We start from the raw sequence: 26,520 nt of genomic DNA on the forward strand, positions 1-26,520 counted from the left end.
CCATTCCACGGGGGATGGAGGCATGGGCCAACGCAAATCTAGCGACGGGAGGGTTTAGACATACCTTATCTTCATAGTAGCTGGCGGTAGAGGCTTCCGTCTTCTTCCGCATCATGTGACTAATCACATGACGCGCTCTGTAGTCATAGCAGAAGAAGAGGAAGCCTCTACTGCCGGCTACTACTGTAAATAAGGTATGTATTTGCTGAGTGAAAACTGATCCGATCAATCATTGATCAGATCTGTTTTCACTATGTGAACCGGGCCACAGACTAAGTCATCCGGATCCGGTGAAGCGGAGACTGGATCCGCTCACCGGATCCTTTTTGCTCACAACGTCAATGTGATCCAGGTCTTAGTTGCTGTTAGGGCCCTTTTCCACTAGCAATAACAATCGCTAAACGCCAGCGATTGCGATATTTCATTAATTTAGTTAAAGGGACACTTAAGTCCCTTAAACAAAAAAAATGAGTTTTACTCACCTGGGGCTTCCAATAACCCCCTGCAGCTGTTCGGTGCCCTCGCCGTGTCCCTCCGATCCTCCTGGCCCCGCTGGCAGCCACTTCCTGTTTCGGTGACAGGAGCTGACAGGCTGGGGACGCGAGTGATTCTTCGCATTCCCAGACACAATAGCGCCATCTATGCTACTATAGCATATATCATATAGCAGCATAGAGGGTGCTAATGTGTCTGGGATTGCGAAGAATCACTCGCGTCCCCAGCCTGTCAGCTCCTGTCACCGAAACAGGAAGTGGCTGCCGGCGGGGCCAGGAGGATCGGAGGGAGACGGCGAGGGTACCGGACAGCTTCAGGGGGCTATTGGAAGCCCTAGGTGAGTAAAACTCTTTTTTTTTGTTTGACTTAAGTGTCCCTTTAAGTGATTTTATATACACGCAATGCACTTGCATTGCAAAATCACTCTCAGACTCGCTGCAGAAAGCTATTGCGCTTTGTAAAATAATCAAGTCGTGGTAGTGGAAAATACCTACTGTGATTCCTATGGTAAAGTAGCAACCCTAGCGACTTAAAAATCGCTAGCATTTTGCTGAATCGCAGTGTAGTGAAAAAGGGCCCTAAATTAGGTTTTGCCTACATTTATTCCATAAGGATGGTCAGTGAGATGCAAATGATTTGTTGCAAATCTACTTTAGAGGACCCAGCAAGACACCTAATAGGGAAATTTAGCTAATGGGATTGGGTGGGCGGCACCCTTTCAAGCTGCTAGGTTTTGAATAGGTTGTAGTAAACTACGCCCACACTATTTGCCCAATCACAACACTTTGTAAGATGGTGTTGTGATTGGAAAACTGATCCATATGAGGTTTCCTATGTCCCTAAAGGGGCCCATACACCTAACAATTTTCCCGTCTATATACAGCAGATTTGATTACTGTGATCGAATCTGCTGTGAAATCGTTGCACAAAAGCTGACAGAACGATTGATTTCCATCCGAAATCAATCGTTCCCGTTGTTCTGTCCGTGCAGAAGATTTTGTTTGATCGCCAGCGGGTCGGGAGTGCGTCGATTGCGGTGTTCGAATGACCGACGCAATACAGCGGCAATACATTACCTGCTCCGGTGGCGCGAGTCTCCACTCTCTCCGCTATCCTCTTCTCCGCGCTGGGCTCCGAGCCCGGCAGGCTTCACTGCACTTCCTGTCCCGGCAGGAAGTTTAAACAGTAGAGCGCCCTCTACTGTTTAAACTTACTTCCCCCGGCAGGAAGTAAAGTGAAGCTGGAGCCCAGAGCGGAGAAGAAGACAGCGGAGACCGGGGGACTTGTGCCGGCCGGATCAGGTAATGTATGCATGGGGGGGTGTAGCGGCAGCTGCACAGATGGTGAATCGGTTTCATGCTGAAATCGATTCACAATCTGCAGTAAAGGCAGCCACACGATCCCTCTCTGATCAGATTCAATCAGAGAGGGATCTATCTGTTGGTTGATCCGAAGGCAAATCGACCAGTGTATGGCCACCTTAAAGCCCAATCTACACGATACATTTCTTTGTGCGATTCGATTACGATTCTATTTACGATCCGATTAAATCCGACATGTCCGATCGGGATTCAATTTAGCAAATCTAATTGAATCGAATCCCGATTGGACATGTCAGATTTAATCGGATCGTAAATAGAATCGTAATCGAGTCGCACAAAGAATTGTATCGTGTAGATGGGGCTTAAAGTAAACTAGCGCCAATGATTCCAGGTTGATGTGAGTTTATGCCAATTTTGTATGTAAATATATGCTGCTTGAAGGTAGAATTTGGTGCATTTTCAAGCTGTATACATTTGCATGCAGTATCTGCATAATTGGGTATGAACTTGGAACGATTGGTATCACATTAAGATTCAGAACCAAGTTACTTTCACACTCTGCACGTTACATTGTAATTAGTGATGGGCTCACGAGTACATAACTAGCCGAAATTCGTGATTCTAATGAGGCTTAATAGCCTCAGGTGTGCGGCTGGGAGAGAAAAGGTTAATTACCCAGATGTCCTGCGCTTCTATGCATATCACATGCTCAAACGCGTCCAATGGGACACGTTCCACAACTCAATACCGCGCACTTTCTTCTTCTGCCCGAAGAAGGAAGTGCGCGATATTGAGTCGTGGAACGCGCCCCATGGGATACGCATAGCAGCGCAGGACATCTGGGTAATTAACCCATGCTCTCCCAGCTGCACACCTGAGGCTATCCTCATTAGAATCACGAATTCGGCTAGTTATGTACTCGTGAGCCCATCACTAATTGTAATACCATCACAACGATGCTGAAAAGTTGCATCACAAGCTAAGATGTGTGGTGCAACATACGGTACAATGAAAAATATGCTACACCGTCATTGTAAATGCGCACGTTAATTTTCGGCACTGCTGTTGATTACTCTGGATGAGGCCAGAAATGCTAATGGTGCCAAAACATAGATGGTGCTGTGTATCACCTGTTTGGAAATAATTCCAGTACACTCTTGATATTTCTTCAAAACTGATACTTTAATGCAGTTTAAATAAGACAACAAAAAGACACACTATATTGCCACAGTCTCTTGTAAACAACGCAAATAATTTTTTTTTGTATGACCTGAATAGTATTTTTGATAAAGTGCTGTGTACAGAGTAATTCCACTTTTATACAGTGGGAACAGTGAACCAGCTACAGATGTGTACAACTCAGTGAGAAATGTTATATATTGTTTGTGAGCTTCAAGGTCAATCAGCTGCAAAAATTGATGTTTTAACTGATCATTTGTCTCATATCCCCAGTTAAAACGCATATGATGTGAACTGGCCCATAGGGAAACATGGAAACTGGGATGCACGTCAGTTGTACATTCTGTTATAACGGACAGCAACTCATTCAGTGTGAAAGATGCATCAAAGCCAGTAGGAGCATTTTCAAAGTTAACAAACAAAACTATCATTTCCGGCTGGTCTGTAACACATCTGTAGCTGGTTTACAGTTCAATTTAGCAAATTCAATGCAAAAAAGTGTGGAGAAGAAAGCTTAAAGTTACCAATGAGAATCCTTCATCTGTTCTATTCTGGGCCCAAGTTCATTTGACTGGCCCAGTTCTATTCTGCATACCTGGTAGAATTAAGCTGGCCACTAACGGTCCAATTTATAGCGAAAAATCGTTCGAGCGATCAGAAATTCTGATCGGCCGAAAAATCGTTCACTACACCATCAACTAACCAATTATTGCTTCCTATCTATCACGACCACCAAGAAAATTCAAATTTTCGTTCGACAAATTCATTTGGGCGACATTTTTTTCACTCGTTCCTAATCAATTGTGTCCACCAATGGAGATTATTTACAACCAATCCGATCAGAATTTCTAATTGCTCGAACGATTTTTCGCTAGAAATTGGACCGTTAGTGGCCAGCTTTATAAGCTTCTTCAATCCGGAGCTAGTGCAGCTCCCTCACCCAAGCGTACAAACTACCATCAGACTATACACATGAACTTACAACTCATTAAACAGATTTGGCACACAATGAAAGAAGATAAAACATGTCTATAGTAACCCACAGTCTGAACCTCATAATTAAAAATGGCACATTCCACATTTGGTTGCACTGGTTATGTTGATTTATGTTAACTCCTGTGTAATCACTTTTCTATCTCTTTAGCTTTTGATAACTTACACTAAATAAGTAAAGCTACTGCATACAAACTGGAAAACCAACTGCATTGTGTAGTGTTTTGCCACAGTCTGGAGGTGGTATGGCTAGCCAGCTCCTAGGAATTTGGAAATGCATCTTATATGGCTGAATGCTTATAGTGTGACCACTACAAGGAAATAATAAAAAGGAGGCTTTGAATAATCCCTTTTTTGTGTGTTAAATGCATGAAAATCACAAATGACAAAACGGCACATATCCATTTGCTTTGCTACTGGAAATTGGGAGAATTACCTCCATTTACCCCCCCCCCCCCCCTCCTTGGTTCCCACCCTCCTTTTCTCTTTACTGCATTCCTTCCTCCTCCTCCTCTACTTCCCCCTTCACTCTCTCATTTACTTCTCTTCCTTCCTGCCCTTTCCTACCTCCTCCTCCTACTTCTCCCACTCCCTCCCCTACTCCTTCCCTCTCCCATCTTCCTCACCTCCTTCCCCTACCTCACCCCTTCACCTCCTACCTTCCTCCTCCCTGCCCTCCTCCTTACCTATCCATCCCTCCTTCTCCCCTCCCTTAGATCCTCTACCTTCCTACCATCCCTCTACCTTCTTCACCCCCCCCCCCCACCTCACTTACCTCCCTCTGCTACTCTACCTCTCTCCCTTCCCACCTTCTCCCCCTCCCTAACTACATCCTTTCCACCCTCTTACTCACCCCCTTAACCTTCCCTCGCTCCATCTACCCTTGTCTCCCTCTACCTCTCTCTCACACTTTTCCGTCCCTACACTCCCACCCCATCTTCTCCCAACCCCTACCCTCTCCCTGCACCCCTCCCACACCCTACCTCTACCTTCCTCCACCCTCTCTCTTCCCTCCCACTCTCCCCCTACTGCTCCCTCCCTATTTTTCCTACCTCTACTCTTCCCTCCCACCCCCTCCTCCCAACCTTTCTCCACTACCCTTCTACTCTCTACCCTCTACTCTTTCCTCCCTAACCCTACCACCCCCTACTGTTCCTTCCCCCCATAACCCCTCCTACCCCCTTCCCTCTCTCTCTCCCCCTACCCTTACCCCACCCCATACCCTCCCCATCCTACCCTTACGACCCCCCCTACCTCTTCCACCCATCCCTCCCTCTCTAACCCACCCTCCTCTCCCACCCCCTCTACCTCATTACCCTTCCCTCCCACCCTTCCCTTCTTCTTCCCTATTACCCCTTCCCTCCCTCTCCCACCACCCTACTCCTCTCACCACCCCCTCTGCCACCATTCCCTCTCCCACCTCCTCTACCCCTCTCACCCTTCCCTCCCTCTCCCACCCCTTATCCTTCCCTCTCTTCCCCCCCCTTACCCTTCCTCTCCCCCCACCCTTCCCTTCTCTCCCCCCTTCCCACCACCTTACCCCTTCCCTCCCTCTCCCCTTCCTTCCTTTCCCACGTCCTACCCTTCCTCCCTCTCCTACCCTTCCTCCCTCTCCCACCTCCTACCCTTCCTCCCTCTCCTTCCCCTCCCTCTCCCACCCCTTCCTCCCCTACTTCTCCTACCCTTCCCTCCCCCACCACCCCATTCACTCCCACCCCCTACCCTTCCTTCTCCCACCCCCTCTATCCTTCCCTCCCTCTCCCACCACCCTACTCCTTCCACCATTCCCTCTGCCACCATTCCCTATCCCACCTCCTCTACCGCTCTCACCCTTCTCTCCCTCTTCCACCCCTTAACCTTCCCTCTCCCTATCTCCCTCCCCCCTACTCTTCCACTACCTTCCCTTCACCTACCCCCCTTCCCTCTCTCCCTCTATCCTTCCCTCCCTCCCCCACTTCCTTCCCCCTACCCTTCCCTCCCTCCCCCACTTCCCTTCCCCCTACCCTTCCCTCCCTCCCCACTTCCCTTCCCCCTACTCTTCCCGCCTCCTACCCTTCCCTCCCTCACTACTCTTCTCGCCTCCTTCCTTACCCTTCCCTCCCTCTACCCTTCCCTCCCCCTCTCTACCCTTTCCTCTCTCTCCTTCCCTCCCTCCCCTCTACCTTTCCCTCCCTTTACCCTCCCCACCCTCTCTCCCCCCCTTCCTTCCCTACCCTTACCTCCCCTACCCTTCCCTCTCTACACTTCCCTCCCTCCCCTGCTTCCCTTCCCACCGTTTCCCTCCTTCCCTTCCCCCTCTCCCCCTACCCTTCTCCTCCCTCCCCCTACCCTTCCCTCTCTCCCCTTCCCTCTCCCTCCTTACCTTTCCCTCCCCCTCCCTACCTTTCCCTCCCCTGCTACCTTTCCTTCCTTCTATCCCCTCCCCCATACTCTTCCCTCCCCCTTACCCTTCCCACGCTCTCCCTTCCCTCCACCTACCCTTCCCTCTCACCCTTCCCTACCCTCCCTTCCCTCTCCCCCTCCTTCCTTCCCTACCCCCTCCTTACCTCCCCTCCCTCCACCTACCCTGACCCTACCCTCCACCCTCCCTCCCCCTACCTTCCCTACCCTTCCCCTCCCCCCCGCCCTTCCCTCTCTCCCCTTCCTCCCCCGCTACCCTTCCTTCCCTCCACCTCCCCTCTCCCTCCCTTTACCCTTCCCACCCTCTCCCTTCCCTCCCCCTACCTTCCTTCCCCTCCCCCCTTCTCTTCCCTCCCTCCCCTACCCTTACCTTCCCCACCCTTACCTCCCCCCTCCTCTCTCTCCCCTGCTTCCCTTCCCACCGTTTCCCTTCCCTCTCTCCCCTTCCCTCTCCCTCCCTACCTTTCCCTCCCCTGCTACCTTCCCTCCCCCTCTCTACCCTTCCCTCTCTCCCCTCCCTCCCCCATACCCTTCCCTCCCCCTACCCTTCCCTTACCCTTCCCACGCTCTCCCTTCCTCCACCTACCCTTCCATCTCACCCTTCCTACCTTTCCCCCTCCCTCCTTCCTTCCCTCCCTCACCCCTACCCTCCCTCACCCTACCTTCCTTCCCTCCCTCCCCTCTCCCCTTCCCCCCTCCCTCCTTTTACTCTTCCCACCCTCTCCCTTCCCTCCCTCCCCCTCCTACTCTTCCTTATCTCCCCCCTACCCTTCACTTTCTCCCTCTTCCCTCCCTCCCCTTCTCCCTCCCTCCCCCCTACCCTCTCCCTCCCTCCTTTCCCTCCCCCGCTACCCTTCCTTCCCTCCCTCCCCCTCTCTACTCTCCCTCCCCCCCCCCCCGCCACCCTTCCCTCCCCTTACCCTTCTCACGCTCTCCCTTCCCTCCACCTACACTCCCCCTCACCCTTCCCTCCCCCTCCTTCCCTCCCCCTACCTTTCCCTCTCTTCCCCTCCCTCCCGCTAGCCTCCCCTCCCTCCTCCTTCCCTCCCCTTCCTCCACCTACCTTCCCTCCCCCCCACCCTCTACCCTCCCTCCCCCTTACCCTCTCTCCATTCCCTCCCTCTCCCCTACCCTCCCTCTCCCCCTACCCTCTCCCTTCCCTCCCTCACCCTTCCCTCTCTCCCCCCTACCTACCCTCCCTCCCTCTACCCTCCATCCTCCCCCCCCCTCTACCCCTCCCTCCCTCTACCCTCCCCCCCCCTCTACCCCTCCCTCCCTCTACCCTCCTCCCTCCCTCTACCCTCCCACCCTCTACCCTCCCTCCCTCCCCCTACCCTCCCTCCCTCTACACTTCCTCCCTCCCACCCTCCTCCCTCCCTCTATCCTCCACCCTTCCCCCTCCCTCCCCCTACCCTCCCTCTAACTTCCCTCCCTCTAACTTCCCTCCATCCCTCTACACTTCCTTCCTCCCTCCCTCTACACTTCCTCCCTCTTCCCTCCCTCCCTCTACCCCCCTCCCTCCCTCTACCCTCCCTCCCTCTACCCTCCCTCCCCCCCTCCCTCTACCCTCCCTCCCTCTACACTTCCTCTACACTTCCTCCCTCTACACTTCCTCCCTCCCTCTACCCTCCCTCCCTCTACCCTCCCTTCCTCCCTCTACCCTCCTTCCCTCTACCCTCCCTCCTACCCTCTACCCTCCCTCCCTCTACCCTCCCTCCACCCCCCTACCCTCCCTCCCCCTACCCTCCTTCCCTCTACCCTCCTTCCCTCTACCCTCCCTCCCTCTACCCTCCCTCTACCCTCCTTCCCTCCACCCTCCTTCCCCCCTCTACCCTCCCTCCCCCCTCCCTCCCTCTACCCTCCCTCCACCCTCCCCCCCTCTACCCTCCCTCCCTCTACCCTCCTTCCCTCTACCCTCCTTCCCTTCCTCTACCCTCCCTCCCTCTTCCTCTACCCTCCCTCCCTCTTCCCTCCCTCCACCCTCCCTCCCTCCCTCTACCCTCCCTCCACCCTCCCCCCCTCTACCCTCCCTCCACCCTCCCCCCCCCCTACCCTCCCTCTCCCCGCTACCTACCCTCCCTCCCTCTACCCTCCACCCTCCCTCCCTCTACCCTCCCCCCCCTCTACCCCTCCCTCTACCCTCCCACCCTCTACCCTCCTCCCTCCCTCTTCCCTCCCACCCTCTACCCTCCCTCCCCTACCCTCCCTCCCCCTACCCTCCCTCCCTCTACACTTCCTCCCTCCCACCCCCCTCCCTCCCTCTATCCTCCACCCTTCCCCCTCCCTCCCCCTACCCTCCCTCTAACTTCCCTCCCTCTAACTTCCCTCTACACTTCCTTCCTCCCTCCCTCTACACTTCCTCCCTCTTCCCTCCCTCCCTCTACCCCCCTCCCTCTACCCTCCCTCTTCCCTCCCTCCCTCTACCCTCCTTCCCTCTACCTCCCTCCCTCCCCCCCCTCCCTCTACACTTCCTCCCTCTACACTTCCTCCCTCCCTCTACCCTCCCTCTCTACCCTCCCTCCCTCTACCCTCTTTCCCCCTACCCTCCCTCCCTCTACCCTCCCTTCCTCCCTCTACCCTCCCTTCTACCCTCCCTCCCTCTACCCTCCCTTCACCTACCCTCCACCCTCCCTCCCCCTACCCTCCTTCCCTCTCCCTACCCTCCTTCCCTCTACCCTCCCTCCCTCTACCCACCCTCCCTCCCTCTACCCTCCCTCCCCCCTCCTTCCCTCCCTCCCTCTACCCTCCACCCTCCCCCCCCCACCCCTCCCTCCCTCTACCCTCCCTCCCTCCCCCCTACCTCCACCCTCCCCCCTCCCTCCCTCTACCCTCCACCCTCCCTCTACCCTCCCTCCCTACCTCCACCCTCCCCCTCCCTCCCTCTACCCTCCTTCCCTCCCTCTACCCTCCTTCCCTCCCTCTACCCTCCCTCTACCCTCCCTCCCTCTACCCTCCCTTCCTCCCCCCCTCTACCCTCCCTCCCTCTACCCTCCACCCTCCCTCTACCCTCCCTCCACCCTCCCCCCCTCTACCCTCCGCCCCCTCCTACCCCCCCTCCCTCCCCCCACCCTCCCTCCTACCCCCCCCCCCCACCCTCCCTCTACCCTCCCACCCTCTACCCCCCACCCTCTACCCTCACCCCCCTCTACCCTCACCCTCCCCCCCTCTACCCTCCACCCTCCCCCGCCCCCCCCCCACTCACCCACCCTCCCCCCCCCCTCCCCCCCTCTACCCTCCCCCCCCTCTACCCTCCCCCCCTCTACCCTCCCCCCCCTCTACCCTCCCCCCCTCTACCTTCCCCCATCCCTCCCCCCCTCTACCTTCCCCCCCTCTACCTTCCCCCCTCCCCCCCTCTACCCTCCCCCCCCCTCTACCTGCCCCCCCTCTACCCTCCCCCCCTCTACCTGCCCCCCCTCTACCTTCCCCCCCTCTACCCTCCCCCCCCTCTACCCTCCACCCTCCCCCCCCCTCTACCCTCCACCCTCCCCCCCCTCTACCCTCCCCCTCCCCTCCCCACCCTCCCCCACCCCTCCCCACCCTCCACCCTCCCCCACCCCTCTCCACCCTCCCCCACCCCTCTCCACCCTCCCCCACCCTCCACCCTCCCCCCTCCCCCACCCCTCTCCACCCTCCCCCACCCTCCACCCTCCCCCACCCTCCCCCACCCTCCACCACCCTCCACCCTCCCCCACCCTCCACCCTCCCCCACCCTCACCCTCCACCCTCCCCCACCCTCCACCCTCCCCCACCCTCCACCCTCCCCCACCCTCCCCCACCCTCCACCCTCCCCCACCCCCACCCTCCCCCACCCTCCCCCACCCTCCCCCACCCTCCACCCTCCCCCACCCTCCACCCTCCCCCACCCTCTACCCTCCCCCACCCTCCCCCACCCTCCACCCTCCCCCACCCTCCACCCTCCCCCACCCTCTACCCTCCCCCACCCTCCCCCACCCTCCCCCACCCTCTACCCTCCCCCACCCTCCCCCACCCTCTACTCTCCCCCCCTCTACCCTCCACCCCTCTACCCTCCCCCCTTTTACCCTTCTACCCTCCCACTACCTCACCCCTTTTACCCTTCTACCCTCCCACTACCTCACCCTACAATTTGCTACCTCTATACCAACTGCTTTCTAATAAATCAAAAATACTGTTAATATACAACTTGCAGCATCATCATCATCATCCAAATGCTATTTGGCAAGAGAACAGCCATATACATTCCAATTCCACTAAAAAAAAATACATCTACAAAATTATTACTTCACAGAATAAATACATTTCCAGCAAAAAAAAAAAAAAAAATTTTCTTGAAGATTAGGGATGATAAACATAATACAAATAATTTCTTCATTCATTTAAATTTCAAATAAAATTATATGCAGCTTTAAACTGGGCAATTCAGAATAACTTCCTGACAATTTTAACAGTCCAAGAAAAAGCTGCATAATACTTGCAAATAATATATCCTTAAAATTTCACATATCTCATTGATCATCCTTAGTCAAAACCCTCCTGGCAATGGTTTGATAAGTGTTTACATTCATGGTCTGGAGAAGAGACATTAACTGTCAAACCAAAAGGCTTTCCTGATCTGAATACAGAGCAGGACATTATTAAAGGACAACTGTAATGACAAGTACATGGGGGCTGCCCTATTTATTTCCTTTGAAACAATACCAGTTGACTGAAAAACACCAGAAACAAGCAAGCTAATCTTCTCATGTCTGACAATGTCAGAAACACCTGATCTGCTGCATGCTTGTTCAGGGTCTATGGCTGAAAGTATTAGAACTCTTTTCCACTATGCAATTTAGCTACTATACTCAGCATAGTGGAACTCAATTGCATCCAAACAGCAGCAGGATGATGATGATTGCACTTAAATCAAAACATAAATCAATCAGATAGTACTAATGAAAATTGCAGCTGCCATTTCCATTAGTTCAATGTACTTTGCCTTTTACAATCTGTTAACAATCAGAATCATATCACAGGGTAGTGGAAAAAGGCCCTTAGAGACAGATCAGCAGAACTGCCAGGTAACTTGTATTGTTTAAAAGAAAATAAATATGATAGTCTCCATATCCCTCTCACAGCAATGGTTCTTTAAACTAGCATACTTGAATTCTCAGGCATTGATAAATATGCAGAAGGCATCAGACATGAAGGTGAGATATCAAAGTTCTGCCCTACAGCCTATCTTATGCCATACCTGGCTGTTGTGCAGAATGAAAGGATCACAAGAAAATCTGCTTCCTTGCAGTGGGCAGTATAGGCAGCAAGCTAATACAGCTACTGCACAGCTCCGTTTTCATACTGAGACCACAACAAACATACTGCTAACTGACTGTACATAACAAAACTTCTGAGCGTAGAAAGAAAGCTGACAAACACTGAGCAGAGTTGTACGAGAATGTACACTATCAAGGCTCTGTTGGGCTCCCGCCTTCTGTCAGAGTCCTGAAGTCAATGGATAGAGCACGCTCTTCTGGTAACAGTGGCCGCCTCCATTCTTCTCGTGTAAGGATGTAGCCAATCACCATTCCGAATGCTACAAGCAACAATCCTAATACATTGATGAGAACGCCTTCTGCTGGCAGATGAGGGTACTGCTCCCTGTTTAATAAAACAAAATAAAAGGACAGTCATTTTAAAAACTTAACTGACAACATACTCGAGCAATGTTACAGGAAAAGAGGGGAAAGTCCTTAAGACCTGTCACATAAATCCACTTTCCATTTACTACTTTCCCACTGATATTTCTAGAGCAGTGCCTGCACTGCAACTGCCTGTAATAGCCACATAATTGTAGCATTGAGCTATTCCTTGACAATCGGAACCAGATACTGTTCACTGGAGGGCAATGTATCAAAGTGTTGCTGAACAGCAAAATATCAGACTGGCAGGTTATCTCTGTCTAGGGAAGGCATGGGCAAACTTGGCCCTCCAGCATTTAAAAAAAAATGAGACAGATACTTACCCAAGGAGAGGGAGAGCTCTGGATCCTATAGAGCCTTCATGCGCCTCTCCTGGTCCCCTCGTTCCAGTGCTGGCTCGCCCGGTAGCAGTATTTTACTAATTTAGTCAAATACTGCTTTACCCGCCGTAGGAGGCTTCAGAGGTCTTCAGGGAGCCCGAGTGCTCCTGAAGAAGGGCGGCCCTGTACTGCGCCTGCGCAAGCACGCTCTCTCGCACGCTCACGCCTGTGCAGTATGGAGCCGCACGTCTTCGGGAAGACACAGCTCCCGAAGACTTCCAAATACCCTTTCGGTGGGGGATTGAAACGGGGGGGGGGGAGCCAGCACAGGATAGAGAGCACCGAGAGAGGAGACGGAAGGCTCTATACGACCCAGAGCCTCTCCTCCCTCTCCTTAGGTAAGTATTTGCTTCATTTTTTTTTTTTTATGCAGTTCCCATTCACTTTAAGGAACTTGTCCCACAATGCATTGCAGGAGTCTGACAGCCACAGTCTTGACTCAAAGGCAAATGCATTGTGGGAATTGTAGTTCCGTAACAGCTAGAGGGCAGAGTTTGCCCATGCCTGGCCTAGGGCATTGTTTGCCTAATCACACCATGCCAATCCATCGGCCCTCCATGGCAACTGAAGGCCTGTAGGCTAGTGATAAGTGTGTACAGAACTTGGTCCTAAATTGCCACTCAAGTCTCAATCCCAACAAGCGACAGTCCTCGAGTGTATCAGGTTTATGCTTATAGGAGTAAAACTGTCATTTTGTTTCTGGACTAGAGATATTTACACTCACTTCAAGTTCTTGGTGACCTAGTCTACCTAATCAGTCCAGATAGCCTAAAGGCCATTTTTCACAAGATACGAATTTGTGTGGATTTGCTGCACAAAAATGTGCCTATCAGTGCATTTCAATGGGCCTGCTTTCCTGTATGGGAATATTGCATATAATGGAAAGTCTGGACAGCATTCTGGATGCCGCATCAGATTTTTGCATCTGTTTTTGCGTTTGCATTTTTGCACATTTTCATGTCATAAGAAACAAAAAATATTGCAATTACGCATGTGAATTCACATACAAAAAAACAACATGCAATTCCAAATTCACAAAATAGGATGCAAATTTGCATACTTGGAAACATGCGCTACAGTGCACAAGATGTGTCCAAGAGGCTGCCCATACACAGTATGCCGAATTCCAAAGGATTTCAGCATGGCATCTTTTGGGAATTGGCCTTGTGACACCGCCAGGCTGCATCCAACGCTTATTCCCCCAAATATTATACACTCCCTGTGCCTATCTCACCTGTCTTGTCACTACTGTCCACCTGTCCACCATCTTATTTGTGATGCTGCTATAGGACGGCTGCTAATGGGGGTGGTGAATGCGGAAGCAGGTGGCAGGAAAGGTGAGTTATTTTAATGCATGGGCATCAGGGGACACAACATTTGGGGTGACAGCAGAAAGAGGTTCCGTCTCATTAGTCCCGATATCGCAAGCTGTCACTGACGCACACCCGATGGACCATATCGGCCTGATATTTCACAGTACGTGTGATCGATGCATTTGACCAATTTCTGCCTGAAACTGGTCAAATTGTCAATCAGGCATGCTTGTTGCGCCACCTATTTATCAGATTCAATAGTTATCAAACCGAATGATCAACCAGCCGCAAAATCTCCAGATGTAGAGCCATCTTTACACGTCTCCTAATTACTTGGTCACCAAAAACAAAGTGTGGGAAATCTACCTAGAGGGTACACCGGCAGCAATAAACACCCATGAGAGCCTCCTTCCCTTCCGCACTGTATCTAAAGCAAAAAGGCAGACAGGTGACCACGGCTACAGGCATTGCAAAATGCACACACAATCCCAAACGCAATGCACATTTTTTTGTAGTATTGCTGTGATGTATGATGTAAATAGTGCCAATTAACTGGCTGCACTTTCGACATGAAATAATGCATGCAATTTCCTGATCAAACACCTAGAGAAAAAAAAAAAGGGGGTGGGGTTGGGGTGCTCTACAAAAACACATAGTGGGCTCAAAACCTTAAAAGAAACCTAAAGTGAATTACAAAAAAAAAAGTTTACCAACCTGGGGCTTCTACCAGCCCCCTGCAGACGTCCTGTGCCCTCGCAGCCACTCACTAAGCGATCCTCCAGTCCTCCCCGCAGTGACCCTCTTCCGGCCAGCCAACTGGATAGTTGAGGGCCACTGCGCATGCGCGGACTCACGCTCCCCTCACCAGGAGTGTTCTGTGCATGCAGTGATTTTTTTTTTTTTTGTACTGAGCATGCCCAGAGCGCTCCTGTCCACGGGAGCGCAGTCAGGAGGTGCACAGACAGGGCCCCAACAAAAGTAGGGCCCTGCGGGAAACCGGATGATCACTTTGTGGTGGCACAGGGCGGCTGCAGGGGGATGGTAGAAGCCCCAGGCAAGTTAAAACTTAATTCAATTTAGGTTTACTTTAAGTAACCAAGCTTGAAAGATTTAGGCCTAGCTCACGTTAGTGAAAAAAAAAAGGCCATTTAGCGGAATGGGATGGACCATAATGGAGGTGAACGGATTTTATGTTAATTAATAGGATCTGTTTACAATGCTCTGCTCAAATGAATCCGCTGGCCCATTCCGTCAAATGAAGCGCAAGTTTTGGTCTGGAGGGATTCTTGCAGATCAATGGATCAAAGGGTCATGGGTGGAAAACCAATGCCTTAAAAAAAAAAAAAAAAAAAAAAAAAAATTTCCACGAATCAGTTTTTCAGGTTCACAATCCAAAGAGAATATCTGGTAAAGCAGCGCTAGGACAATTTCCAATAGATCTCATTTGAAATCTACAGTGTGTGAGCAGGATATAAATCCCAGTCTGATCAGATTTGGGAGAGGGATCTGATAATCAATCTGGTGGCAGATTGATAGCTAAATGGCCACCTTAAAGCGGATCCGAGATGAAAAACTAAATATAACAAGTGACTTGTCTATATATCTTATCTAAAGTTTAGATAGTTTACACAGCAAATCTATCTTCAAACCGCTTCAACAGTATATTAATATTTTTTCCTGTGATACAATGTGAGCAGACATGTTTTCTGCTTGTCACTATTACACAATTACACACACAGGCAAGCTTATCTGTATCTAGGCATGCTAATCTGCATATTCTGTGAAAACTCCACTCTTATCTCCTCCATTACACAGGCAACTGATCTGTATCTGCACTGCAGCTCTCAGATTGTGAAAACTCTGCCTCTGAAATCTATAGCTAGTAACACCTTTTTCACCTGCCCAGACTGAAATCCCACAATCCCTTGCAAGCGCCAAGGCACTCTGGAGAAGCTGTGGGTGTGGCTTGATTAGTTTATTGGAAATTAGAGTATTAAAACAAAACAAGTATTTGGCTTGAGGAATGCCCTATAAACTATATGTAAGGAACACAATTATGCAAGGAGTAAAAGTTCATCTCGGATCCACTTTAAGGCTTTTGGTAATTTTGCCTTCAGTGGGAGGAGCCTGTATGACACCACACTGACCAGTCAGTTGACAATCTTGATGTTCCAACTTGCTGCTGCATATCTGAATATGACTGCATGATCAATGAGATGCAAATTGTTCCGAAATTATGCAAATGTATGCAGTTCGAAAATGGACCAATCAATTTAAATTGATTGGTCCATATTCAAGCTGCATACATTTGCATAAAAATTAGCATCAACTCAGAACAATTTGCATATCTGTGATCATCCCTACACTTATCAACTTGATCAGCTTATAATTGAAAAACAAAAAAGGGACATCTGATCGGATTTCTCACTAAAAAAAAGCTTTACATTTTTCAAGACAACTGATCATTTTTAATAAATTGTCGTACAATTGGATTTTATTTTATTGTGTGTGGTCACCTTAAAGCCTGGTACACACATCCAATTTTGATTGGCCAAATTTTTACCACTTCCCTGTAGTAGGAGAGCTTACCTGCATAATCTGTTCATAGTATTACAAATCTATTGGCTCTCATACTATGTGGAAGTGGTAAAATTGACCAATCAAAACTGGATGTGTGTACAAGGCCTTTGCTTACATTACAAAACTGTCATATGTATAATTTTAACTCACACCTACCAATTCCTGCCCAGGCCTGTGTGTCAGCGCATAGCTCATGTCATCTATCCTGCTGCACTGCACAGGCACAACATACTCACGGGATAGCAAAGAGGAGTTTCTCTGTAAGGCCCAGCAGGCATGTAGCAATGGCGATCACCAGCAGACATAAGCCCAAGAAGGCATGCAACGGCTTGAAACGACTCTTGTATGCAAAAGCCACTCCAGGAACAAAGAACAGGATGAAGCCAAGTATCCACTGAAAAGGCAAACAGAGCAAGGGTTTAAGGAAGACTGATCAATTAAAAGCACAATTTTGTATTAAAAAAAATCCCCAACGGGATGAGTTTTCTTCACCCCTTGTGCTTGGGGTGTCCATGGAGTTGCAACTGATATGTAATATACACACGCTAGATGGTTCTCAGGTGAGGCGGCTAGTTGGGGAAGCAAATCTAGCATATGTACATCGCCCCCAGATTCCAGCGCATCACACTAACCTCCCCCTAGCAGTGGTGCGCCACTAATCTAAAAGTAACAAAAATGACAACCAAACATAGTATTTATGTTCTCAACAATTCCACTGCACTCCAGTTTTGCATAGTAATTAAAATGGTGCCTGAAAGCCTCAAAACTAATATCATAAAGTCAGTGCATACAGTATAGTGGTCCTTTAATTATTTAACCTCCTTAGCGGTAACCCCGAGCTGAGCTCGGGGTGCCGCCGCAGAGGATATCTCAGCCCCTGGTGGGGCGATTTCACTTCAGCAAAGTGCTGTACGCGCAGCTAGCACTTTGCTAGCTGCGCATCCAGCTCGATCGCCGCCGCTCTGCGCCGATCGTCCGCACGCAGCGGCAGAAGAGGGCACCCCCGCCAGAGCCCTGCGCAGCCCGGACCGATCAGTCCCGGGCAGCGCAAAGGGCTGGATCGGATGGGTCTGACATCCATGACGTCATTCCGATCGTAGCCATGGCGACAGAAGAAGCCAAACAGTAGATCGCGTTCTATACACCAGGGGTCCCCAACCACCGGGCCGCAGCCCACTGCCGGTCCGTTTGCAGTTTCCAGGATGGGCGGCGGCGGGTCTGTCATCTTGCCCCTCCCCCTGCGGCCGCCGCTTCTGTTACTTTATGAGCAGGCGGCCGCTTCCGGATTCCCCCATGCGCCGCTCTCCTTCATGAAGTACTATCTCCTCCTATAACAGCAGCGCGTCTTGCGTCTGCTGTAAGGAGGGAAGGAGGCGGGGCAGCGGTTCCCATGGTAGCGGCGATGCATATCGCCGCTACAGGAAGACGCTGCCCCGTCTCCTTCCCTCCTTACAGCAGACGCAAGACGCGCTGCTTTTATAGGAGGAGATAGTACTGCATGCATGAAGGAGAGCGGCGCATGGGGGAATCCGGAAGCGGCCGCCCGCCCGCTCATAAGGTAACAGAAGCGGTGGCCGCGGGGGCACCACCTACGCATACTGGGCACTATACTAGCCATGCTGGGCACTATACTAGCTATAGCTGGGGCACTATACTAGCCATGCTGGGACACTATACTAGCCATGCTGGGACACTATACTAGCCATGCTGGGACACTATACTAGCCATGCTGGGACACTATACTAGCTATGCTGGGGCACTATACTAGCCAGACTGGGCACTATACTAGCCATACTGGGGTAACCATACTAGCCATGCTGGGCACTTTACTAGCTATAGCTGAGACACTATACTAGCCATGCTGGGGCACTATACTAGCCATGCTGGGGCACTATACTAGCCATACTGGGGCACTATACTAGCCATACTGGGGCACTATACTAGCCATGATGGGCACTATACTAGCCATGCTGGGGCACTATACTAGCCATACTGGGGCACTATACTAGCCATACTGGGGCACTATACTAGCCATGCTGGGGTAACCATACTAGCCATGCTGGGGTAACCATACTAGCCATGCTGGGCACTATACTAGCCATGCTGGGCACTATACTAGCCATGCTGGGCACTATACTAGCCATGCTGGGCACTATACTAGCCATGCTGGGCACTATACTAGCCATGCTGGGACACTATACTAGCCATACTGGGCACTATACTAGCCATGCTGGGCACTATACTAGCCATGCTGGGCACTATACTAGCTATAGCTGGGCACTATACTAGCCATGCTGGGCACTATACTAGCCATGCTGGGCACTATACTAGCCATGCTGGGCACTATACTAGCCATGCTGGGCACTATACTAGCCATGCTGGGCACTGTACTAGCCATGCTGGGCACTATACTAGCCATGCTGGGCACTATACTAGCCATACTGGGCACTATACTAGCCATGCTGGGGTAACCATACTAGCCATACTGGGCACTATACTAGCCATGCTGGGGCACTATACTAGCCATACTGGGGTAACCATACTAGCCATGCTGGGCAATTTACTAGCCATACTGGGGCACTATACTAGCTATACTGGGGCAACTATACTAGCCTAGCCATGCTGGGCACTTTACTAGCTATACTGGGGCACTACCTACCCATACTGGATACTATATTAGCTATACTGGGCGCTATACTAGGGCACTACCGACCCATACTGGGACTATACTAGCTATACTGGTCACAATACTAGCTATGTTGGGGCACTATACTAGCTACACTGGGGTAACTATACTAGCCATACTGGGGCAACTAAACTCCCTATACTGAGGCAACTATGTTAGCTATGCCGCCGCACCCCAGCCCCTCCCCCCGTAACCCGCTGTGCACGACACTGTCCACTAGGTCACACACACACACACACACACACACACACACACACACACACACACACACACCTGAGAAAAATTTGGTCAGTAAGTGGTCCCCGGGCCGGAAAAGGTTGGGGACCCCTGCCCTAGGGCACAGGTGGCCCTTGACATGTCCATCATTGTAAGCAGCAAAAGAAAGACTTCCTGTCAGGAGGAGCACACCAGTGACAATATGTTTGATTGAAATGTCAGTTTCAGGCAGGATGCAGCAATAACACACGGTACACCCTCATCCCCACCCTCCTACAAAATTAGCATGGGCTCCCTCCAGTTTTAGACTGTTCAGTAAATGTTAAATCTTAAACAATTTGGCCCATGTCTTATAATATGTTTTAGATTTTTGGCCCTGCCCCCTAATGTGATAGTGTTTGACACCCCTGCCCTAGGGTATTCATCCTCTATAATAAAACCCTAATGTCTCTGCGTCCCATCCCTGCACTTCCGGTGTGTGTCCCGTGTTTTGCGCCACTGCGCATGTGCAGGGAGGGATGCAGAGACTGAGGGAGGACGGGCCAGCGGTGTGCGCATGCAGGTGACTGCGGCGGTCATGGGGAGAGAGGGAAGGAAGGGGAGGGGAGTGGAGGAGATAGGAGGGAGGCGGGGTTTCAACACAGATCGAGAGCCAGTTTTGAAACGGGCTTAGGTCTACTAGTAGAATATATAAGGGAAATGGAAAACAAAAATTGAGCTAGCAATGGCTTCTTGTTGTCTAGCCCACCATTGACAGTCTTAGAGGACCATTAATCAGTGGCGTAGCAATAGGGGTTGCAGACTTTGCAACTGCATCGGGGCCCTTGGGCCAGAGGGGCCCTCCCTCAAACACAGTATTAGTTCTCTATTGGCCCTGTGCTGGTAATAATCCCTTCTATAGAAGCTGTAAATACTTGTAATCATTAACAAGCTGTTCCCCATCCCCTTCTTGCACCTCTGACACTGTGGTTGTCCTTGGCAGGTTTTGGTGCTCCGTATCAATTGTTATGTATAGAGTGCTTGCGTATAGGGGGGCGCTGTAAAACTTGCACTGGGGCCCATAGCTCCTTTGCTACGCCACTGCCATTAATATATTATAATATATTAGTTATTATACATATTGAAGTTTACATTTAACATTCTCATTTTTCCCCCATAAGTCCTAATCGCACTACAAGAGACCCAGACAGAGATGAATTTCAAGTGTAATGGCAGCAGAGAAAAGGCAGCTATTGCCATTATAGGGGCGCATGGTCTGTATACATTATACTGATTGCTTGCACTCCTTGCATGTCCATACTGACAGACTAGCACATGCTTGAGGAGTCAATAGAGCAGCATACAGGCGCAGCTACACAAATGGATGTTGAAGTTCTGCCCGAACAACTAAGAAACCTCTTCACAGGCAAGGAGTGCAAGTAGCCAGTGAGGCAACTACTACCATATGAGAGGTACAGACAGTGTGCCACCTGTGTTCAGGGGACATTTTCAAAACGTATCAATGCAGTTAGAAGGGGGGAATATCTTCTAATGAACTATAATAAGCAGCCTGTGCTGCCATAATAACTACAGTAAGGTACAGACTAACCAGCAAGCTCATGGTGAACCACAACTCATTGGAGTGTGTGAGGGGCTACAATGGTCCTAAAAGCCCCCTTTCTAAAATGCTATGAATACAAAAGTTTGCTTTCTTAAAACAGATAGATTTTGCGATAATTCAGGTTGGAGTGAGCTTGAGATGTCTCCCAGTGCATCACTGCTGAATATATGCAAATTAATTAAGAAAGCAAACTTGTATTCATAGCATTTTGGCAGGAAAAACCACAGCAGGCTCAGGAGAAAGGAAATCGTTACAAGGACTGAGCTCTCAATAAATGAATGAAACCCACAATCAACATTGCTAGATGAAAATTGCCATTTGATATCTGTATGAATGTTAATTTCAGATTTACTTGACTTCAAATATGAAATTCTTCTCTTAAAATGTAAGAATTCTTTACCTTACTGAGTAGTAGCCTTTTTCAAGGTCCCTAGCGCTAACTATCAGTCAGCTGGAGTCTGTCTACAAGTGTTCTCCAGAAGGCAGGAAGTCATAGCCAGCTACAAGTCACTTATCACAGCCACTAATGTCCTGCAGTTTGAGTGGCCAGTAATTGCAGCCTTACTTCTCATACAGTTATTAATCCTAAGGGTGAGAAACCTCATTTGCTTGATTAGAAAGTGGAGACTCCATTCTGAGCAACAAGACTAAAGGCTCGTACACACGTCTGACTGAAGGCAACGACGGGTGGGCAGGTTTTCAGCAGACAGTACAGCGTGTGTACAGTCTGTCGGCGGACTGTTACGGCTGTGTCTGAGCAATCCACCCGGCGGATCATTCAGAAACAGCCGTAACAGTCCGCCGACAGACTGTACACACGCTGTACTGTCTGCCGAAAACCTGCCTAGCGGGAGGTGCCGAAGGACCAGTCGTTGCCTTCAGTCAGACGTGTGTACGAGCCTTAAAGGGAATCTGAAGCGAGAGGTATATAGAGGCTGCCATATTTATTTCCTTTTAAACAATACCCGTTGCCTGGCTATCCTGCAGACCCTCTGCCTCCAATACTTTTAGCCATAGACCATGAACAAGCACGCAGCAGATCAGACATTTCTGACAATATTGTTAGATCTGAAAAGATTAGCTGCATGCTTGTTTCTTGTGTTTTTCAGACACTACTGCAGCCAAATTGCTCAGCAGGACTGCTAGGCAACTGGTATTGCTTACAAGGAAATACATATGGCAGCCTCCATATCCTTCTCACTACAGTCAGTTGTCCTTTAACTTCTCTGCTCAGAACTGCTGACTAATCAGAAAACCCTGTCTAGACCCAAGTGGTATGTGGCAATGTTATGGTCCTGTTGGAAACATCCTGGACCAGCATTGGGGACAATAACTGTCAGGCGAATGCAAATGGTATGACATATAACAGAACACTTTGTTGCCTTTTATAACCCTTCAAATTACACATACAATTACCTGTAGAATATAGATGCTGAATGTAACAATGCCTAGCCAGCTGTGCATGCTGTACATATCCGGAATATTTTTATTTTTATGGAATTGAAAGACCGCAATGATTCCTGAAAAAGAACACAGATTAATATCACACTCCAATCTACTATTTCCTCTATTCATATCTTAAATATATCTTTTATTTTTGGAAGACATTTGCTACTACAAGTATGCATCCATCTTAAACAAAAAGGTACTCAACACAGGGGCCCTGAGCATGAATATATATAGCATTGGTCAATACGGAGAACATAATAGCCAAATCAATTTTAAACAGAAAACGGGTGAGAGAATACCCAATAAAGTTTATACACATTGTTAATGCATCACCCATTGGGTCAAGCGTTGACCCGAAGTATTAGTAACAAAAACCATAGGTTGTTCATGATACACATTAAATCCCTAAGCCAAGAAAAACTGTGCAGACTGTATAGGGGAGGGGGGGCACTAGACTCCAGGGAAGTGTACAGGCGAGTGGGTGGCACTAGACTCCAGGGAACTGTACAGGCGAGTGGGTGGCACTAGACTCCAGGGAACTGTACAGGCCAGTGGGTGGCACTAGACTCCAGGGAAGTGTACAGGCCAGTGGGTGGCACTAGACTCCAGGGAAGTGTACAGGCCAGTGGGTGGCACTAGACTCCAGGGAAGTGTACAGGCCAGTGGGTGGCACTAGACTCCAGGGAAGTGTACAGGCCAGTGGGTGGCACTAGACTCCAGGGAACTGTACAGGCCAGTGGGTGGCACTAGACTCCAGGGAACTGTACAGGCCAGTGGGTGGCACTAGACTCCAGGGAACTGTACAGGCCAGTGGGTGGCACTAGACTCCAGGGAAGTGTACAGGCCAGTGGGTGGCACTAGACTCCAGGGAAGTGTACAGGCCAGTGGGTGGCACTAGACTCCAGGGAAGTGTACAGGCCAGTGGGTGGCACTAGACTCCAGGGAACTGTACAGGCCAGTGGGTGGCACTAGACTCCAGGGAACTGTACAGGCCAGTGGGTGGCACTAGACTCCAGGGAACTGTACAGGCCAGTGGGTGGCACTAGACTCCAGGGAACTGTACAGGCCAGTGGGTGGCACTAGACTCCAGGGAACTGTACAGGCCAGTGGGTGGCACTAGACTCCAGGGAACTGTACAGGCCAGTGGGTGGCACTAGACTCCAGGGAACTGTACAGGCCAGTGGGTGGCACTAGACTCCAGGGAACTGTACAGGCCAGTGGGTGGCACTAGACTCCAGGGAACTGTACAGGCCAGTGGGTGGCACTAGACTCCAGGGAACTGTACAGGCCAGTGGGTGGCACTAGACTCCAGGGAACTGTACAGGCCAGTGGGTGGCACTAGACTCCAGGGAACTGTACAGGCCAGTGGGTGGCACTAGACTCCAGGGAACTGTACAGGCCAGTGGGTGGCACTAGACTCCAGGGAACTGTACAGGCCAGTGGGTGGCACTAGACTCCAGGGAAGTGTACAGGCCAGTGGGTGGCACTAGACTCCAGGGAAGTGTACAGGCCAGTGGGTGGCACTAGACTCCAGGGAAGTGTACAGGCCAGTGGGTGGCACTAGACTCCAGGGAAGTGTACAGGCCAGTGGGTGGCACTAGACTCCAGGGAAGTGTACAGGCCAGTGGGTGGCACTAGACTCCAGGGAAGTGTACAGGCGAGTGGGTGGCACTAGACTCCAGGGAAGTGTACAGGCCAGTGGGTGGCACTAGACTCCAGGGAAGTGTACAGGCCAGTGGGTGGCACTAGACTCCAGGGAAGTGTACAGGCCAGTGGGTGGCACTAGACTCCAGGGAAGTGTACAGGCCAGTGGGTGGCACTAGACTCCAGGGAAGTGTACAGGCCAGTGGGTGGCACTAGACTCCAGGGAAGTGTACAGGCCAGTGGGTGGCACTAGACTCCAGGGAAGTGTACAGGCCAGTGGGTGGCACTAGACTCCAGGGAAGTGTACAGGCCAGTGGGTGGCACTAGACTCCAGGGAAGTGTACAGGCCAGTGGGTGGCACTAGACTCCAGGGAAGTGTACAGGCCAGTGGGTGGCACTAGACTCCAGGGAAGTGTACAGGCCAGTGGGTGGCACTAGACTCCAGGGAAGTGTACAGGCCAGTGGGTGGCACTAGACTCCAGGGAAGTGTACAGGCCAGTGGGTGGCACTAGACTCCAGGGAAGTGTACAGGCCAGTGGGTGGCACTAGACTCCAGGGAAGTGTACAGGCCAGTGGGTGGCACTAGACTCCAGGGAAGTGTACAGGCCAGTGGGTGGCACTAGACTCCAGGGAAGTGTACAGGCCAGTGGGTGGCACTAGACTCCAGGGAAGTGTACAGGCCAGTGGGTGGCACTAGACTCCAGGGAAGTGTACAGGCCAGTGGGTGGCACTAGACTCCAGGGAAGTGTACAGGCCAGTGGGTGGCACTAGACTCCAGGGAAGTGTACAGGCCAGTGGGTGGCACTAGACTCCAGGGAAGTGTACAGGCCAGTGGGTGGCACTAGACTCCAGGGAAGTGTACAGGCCAGTGGGTGGCACTAGACTCCAGGGAAGTGTACAGGCCAGTGGGTGGCACTAGACTCCAGGGAAGTGTACAGGCCAGTGGGTGGCACTAGACTCCAGGGAAGTGTACAGGCCAGTGGGTGGCACTAGACTCCAGGGAAGTGTACAGGCCAGTGGGTGGCACTAGACTCCAGGGAAGTGTACAGGCCAGTGGGTGGCACTAGACTCCAGGGAAGTGTACAGGCCAGTGGGTGGCACTAGACTCCAGGGAAGTGTACAGGCCAGTGGGTGGCACTAGACTCCAGGGAAGTGTACAGGCCAGTGGGTGGCACTAGACTCCAGGGAAGTGTACAGGCCAGTGGGTGGCACTAGACTCCAGGGAAGTGTACAGGCCAGTGGGTGGCACTAGACTCCAGGGAAGTGTACAGGCGAGTGGGTGGCACTAGACTCCAGGGAAGTGTACAGGCGAGTGGGTGGCACTAGACTCCAGGGAAGTGTACAGGCCAGTGGGTGGCACTAGACTCCAGGGAAGTGTACAGGCCAGTGGGTGGCACTAGACTCCAGGGAAGTGTACAGGCCAGTGGGTGGCACTAGACTCCAGGGAAGTGTACAGGCCAGTGGGTGGCACTAGACTCCAGGGAAGTGTACAGGCCAGTGGGTGGCACTAGACTCCAGGGAAGTGTACAGGCCAGTGGGTGGCACTAGACTCCAGGGAAGTGTACAGGCCAGTGGGTGGCACTAGACTCCAGGGAAGTGTACAGGCCAGTGGGTGGCACTAGACTCCAGGGAAGTGTACAGGCCAGTGGGTGGCACTAGACTCCAGGGAAGTGTACAGGCCAGTGGGTGGCACTAGACTCCAGGGAAGTGTACAGGCCAGTGGGTGGCACTAGACTCCAGGGAAGTGTACAGGCCAGTGGGTGGCACTAGACTCCAGGGAAGTGTACAGGCCAGTGGGTGGCACTAGACTCCAGGGAAGTGTACAGGCCAGTGGGTGGCACTAGACTCCAGGGAAGTGTACAGGCCAGTGGGTGGCACTAGACTCCAGGGAAGTGTACAGGCCAGTGGGTGGCACTAGACTCCAGGGAAGTGTACAGGCCAGTGGGTGGCACTAGACTCCAGGGAAGTGTACAGGCCAGTGGGTGGCACTAGACTCCAGGGAAGTGTACAGGCCAGTGGGTGGCACTAGACTCCAGGGAAGTGGGTGGCACTAGACTCCAGGGAAGTGTACAGGCGAGTGGGGAGTACTAGACTCCAGGGAACTGTGTAGGCGAGTGGGTGGCACTAGATTCCAGGGAAGTATACAGGCGAGTGGGTGGCACTAGATTCCAGGGAAGTATACAGGCGAGTGGGTGGCACTAGACTCCAGGGAACTGTATAGGCGAGTGGGTGGCACTAGACTCCAGGGAACTGTATAGGCGAGTGGGTGGCACTAGACTCCAGGGAACTGTATAGGCGAGTGGGTGGCACTAGACTCCAGGGAACTGTATAGGCGAGTGGGTGGCACTAGACTCCAGGGAACTGTATAGGCGAGTGGGTGGCACTAGACTCCAGGGAACTGTATAGGCGAGTGGGTGGCACTAGACTCCAGGGAACTGTATAGGCGAGTGGGTGGCACTAGACTCCAGGGAACTGTATAGGCGAGTGGGTGGCACTAGACTCCAGGGAACTGTATAGGCGAGTGGGTGGCACTAGACTCCAGGGAACTGTATAGGCGAGTGGGTGGCACTAGACTCCAGGGAACTGTATAGGCGAGTGGGTGGCAC

At 51.4% G+C, this 26,520-nt stretch overlaps 1 protein-coding gene across 1 annotated transcript in view; it reads right to left on the minus strand.

Moving 5' to 3' along the window:
• Window positions 1-10,487: 10,487 nt before the first annotated feature.
• CYB561 (cytochrome b561) overlaps window positions 10,488-26,520 on the minus strand; it is a 71,866-nt gene continuing 55,833 nt past the window's right edge. The window contains exons 4-6 of the mRNA XM_068264127.1: window positions 22,238-22,341; window positions 16,556-16,713; window positions 10,488-12,005 (exon numbers count right to left, since the gene is read on the minus strand). Coding sequence (XP_068120228.1) covers window positions 11,813-12,005; window positions 16,556-16,713; window positions 22,238-22,341 — 455 coding nt within the window. The 3' untranslated portion in view covers window positions 10,488-11,812. The remainder of the gene's footprint in view (window positions 12,006-16,555; window positions 16,714-22,237; window positions 22,342-26,520) is intronic.

Source organism: Hyperolius riggenbachi, chromosome 12 (genome assembly GCF_040937935.1).
Source record: "Hyperolius riggenbachi isolate aHypRig1 chromosome 12, aHypRig1.pri, whole genome shotgun sequence".
Lineage (NCBI taxonomy): Eukaryota > Metazoa > Chordata > Amphibia > Anura > Hyperoliidae > Hyperolius > Hyperolius riggenbachi.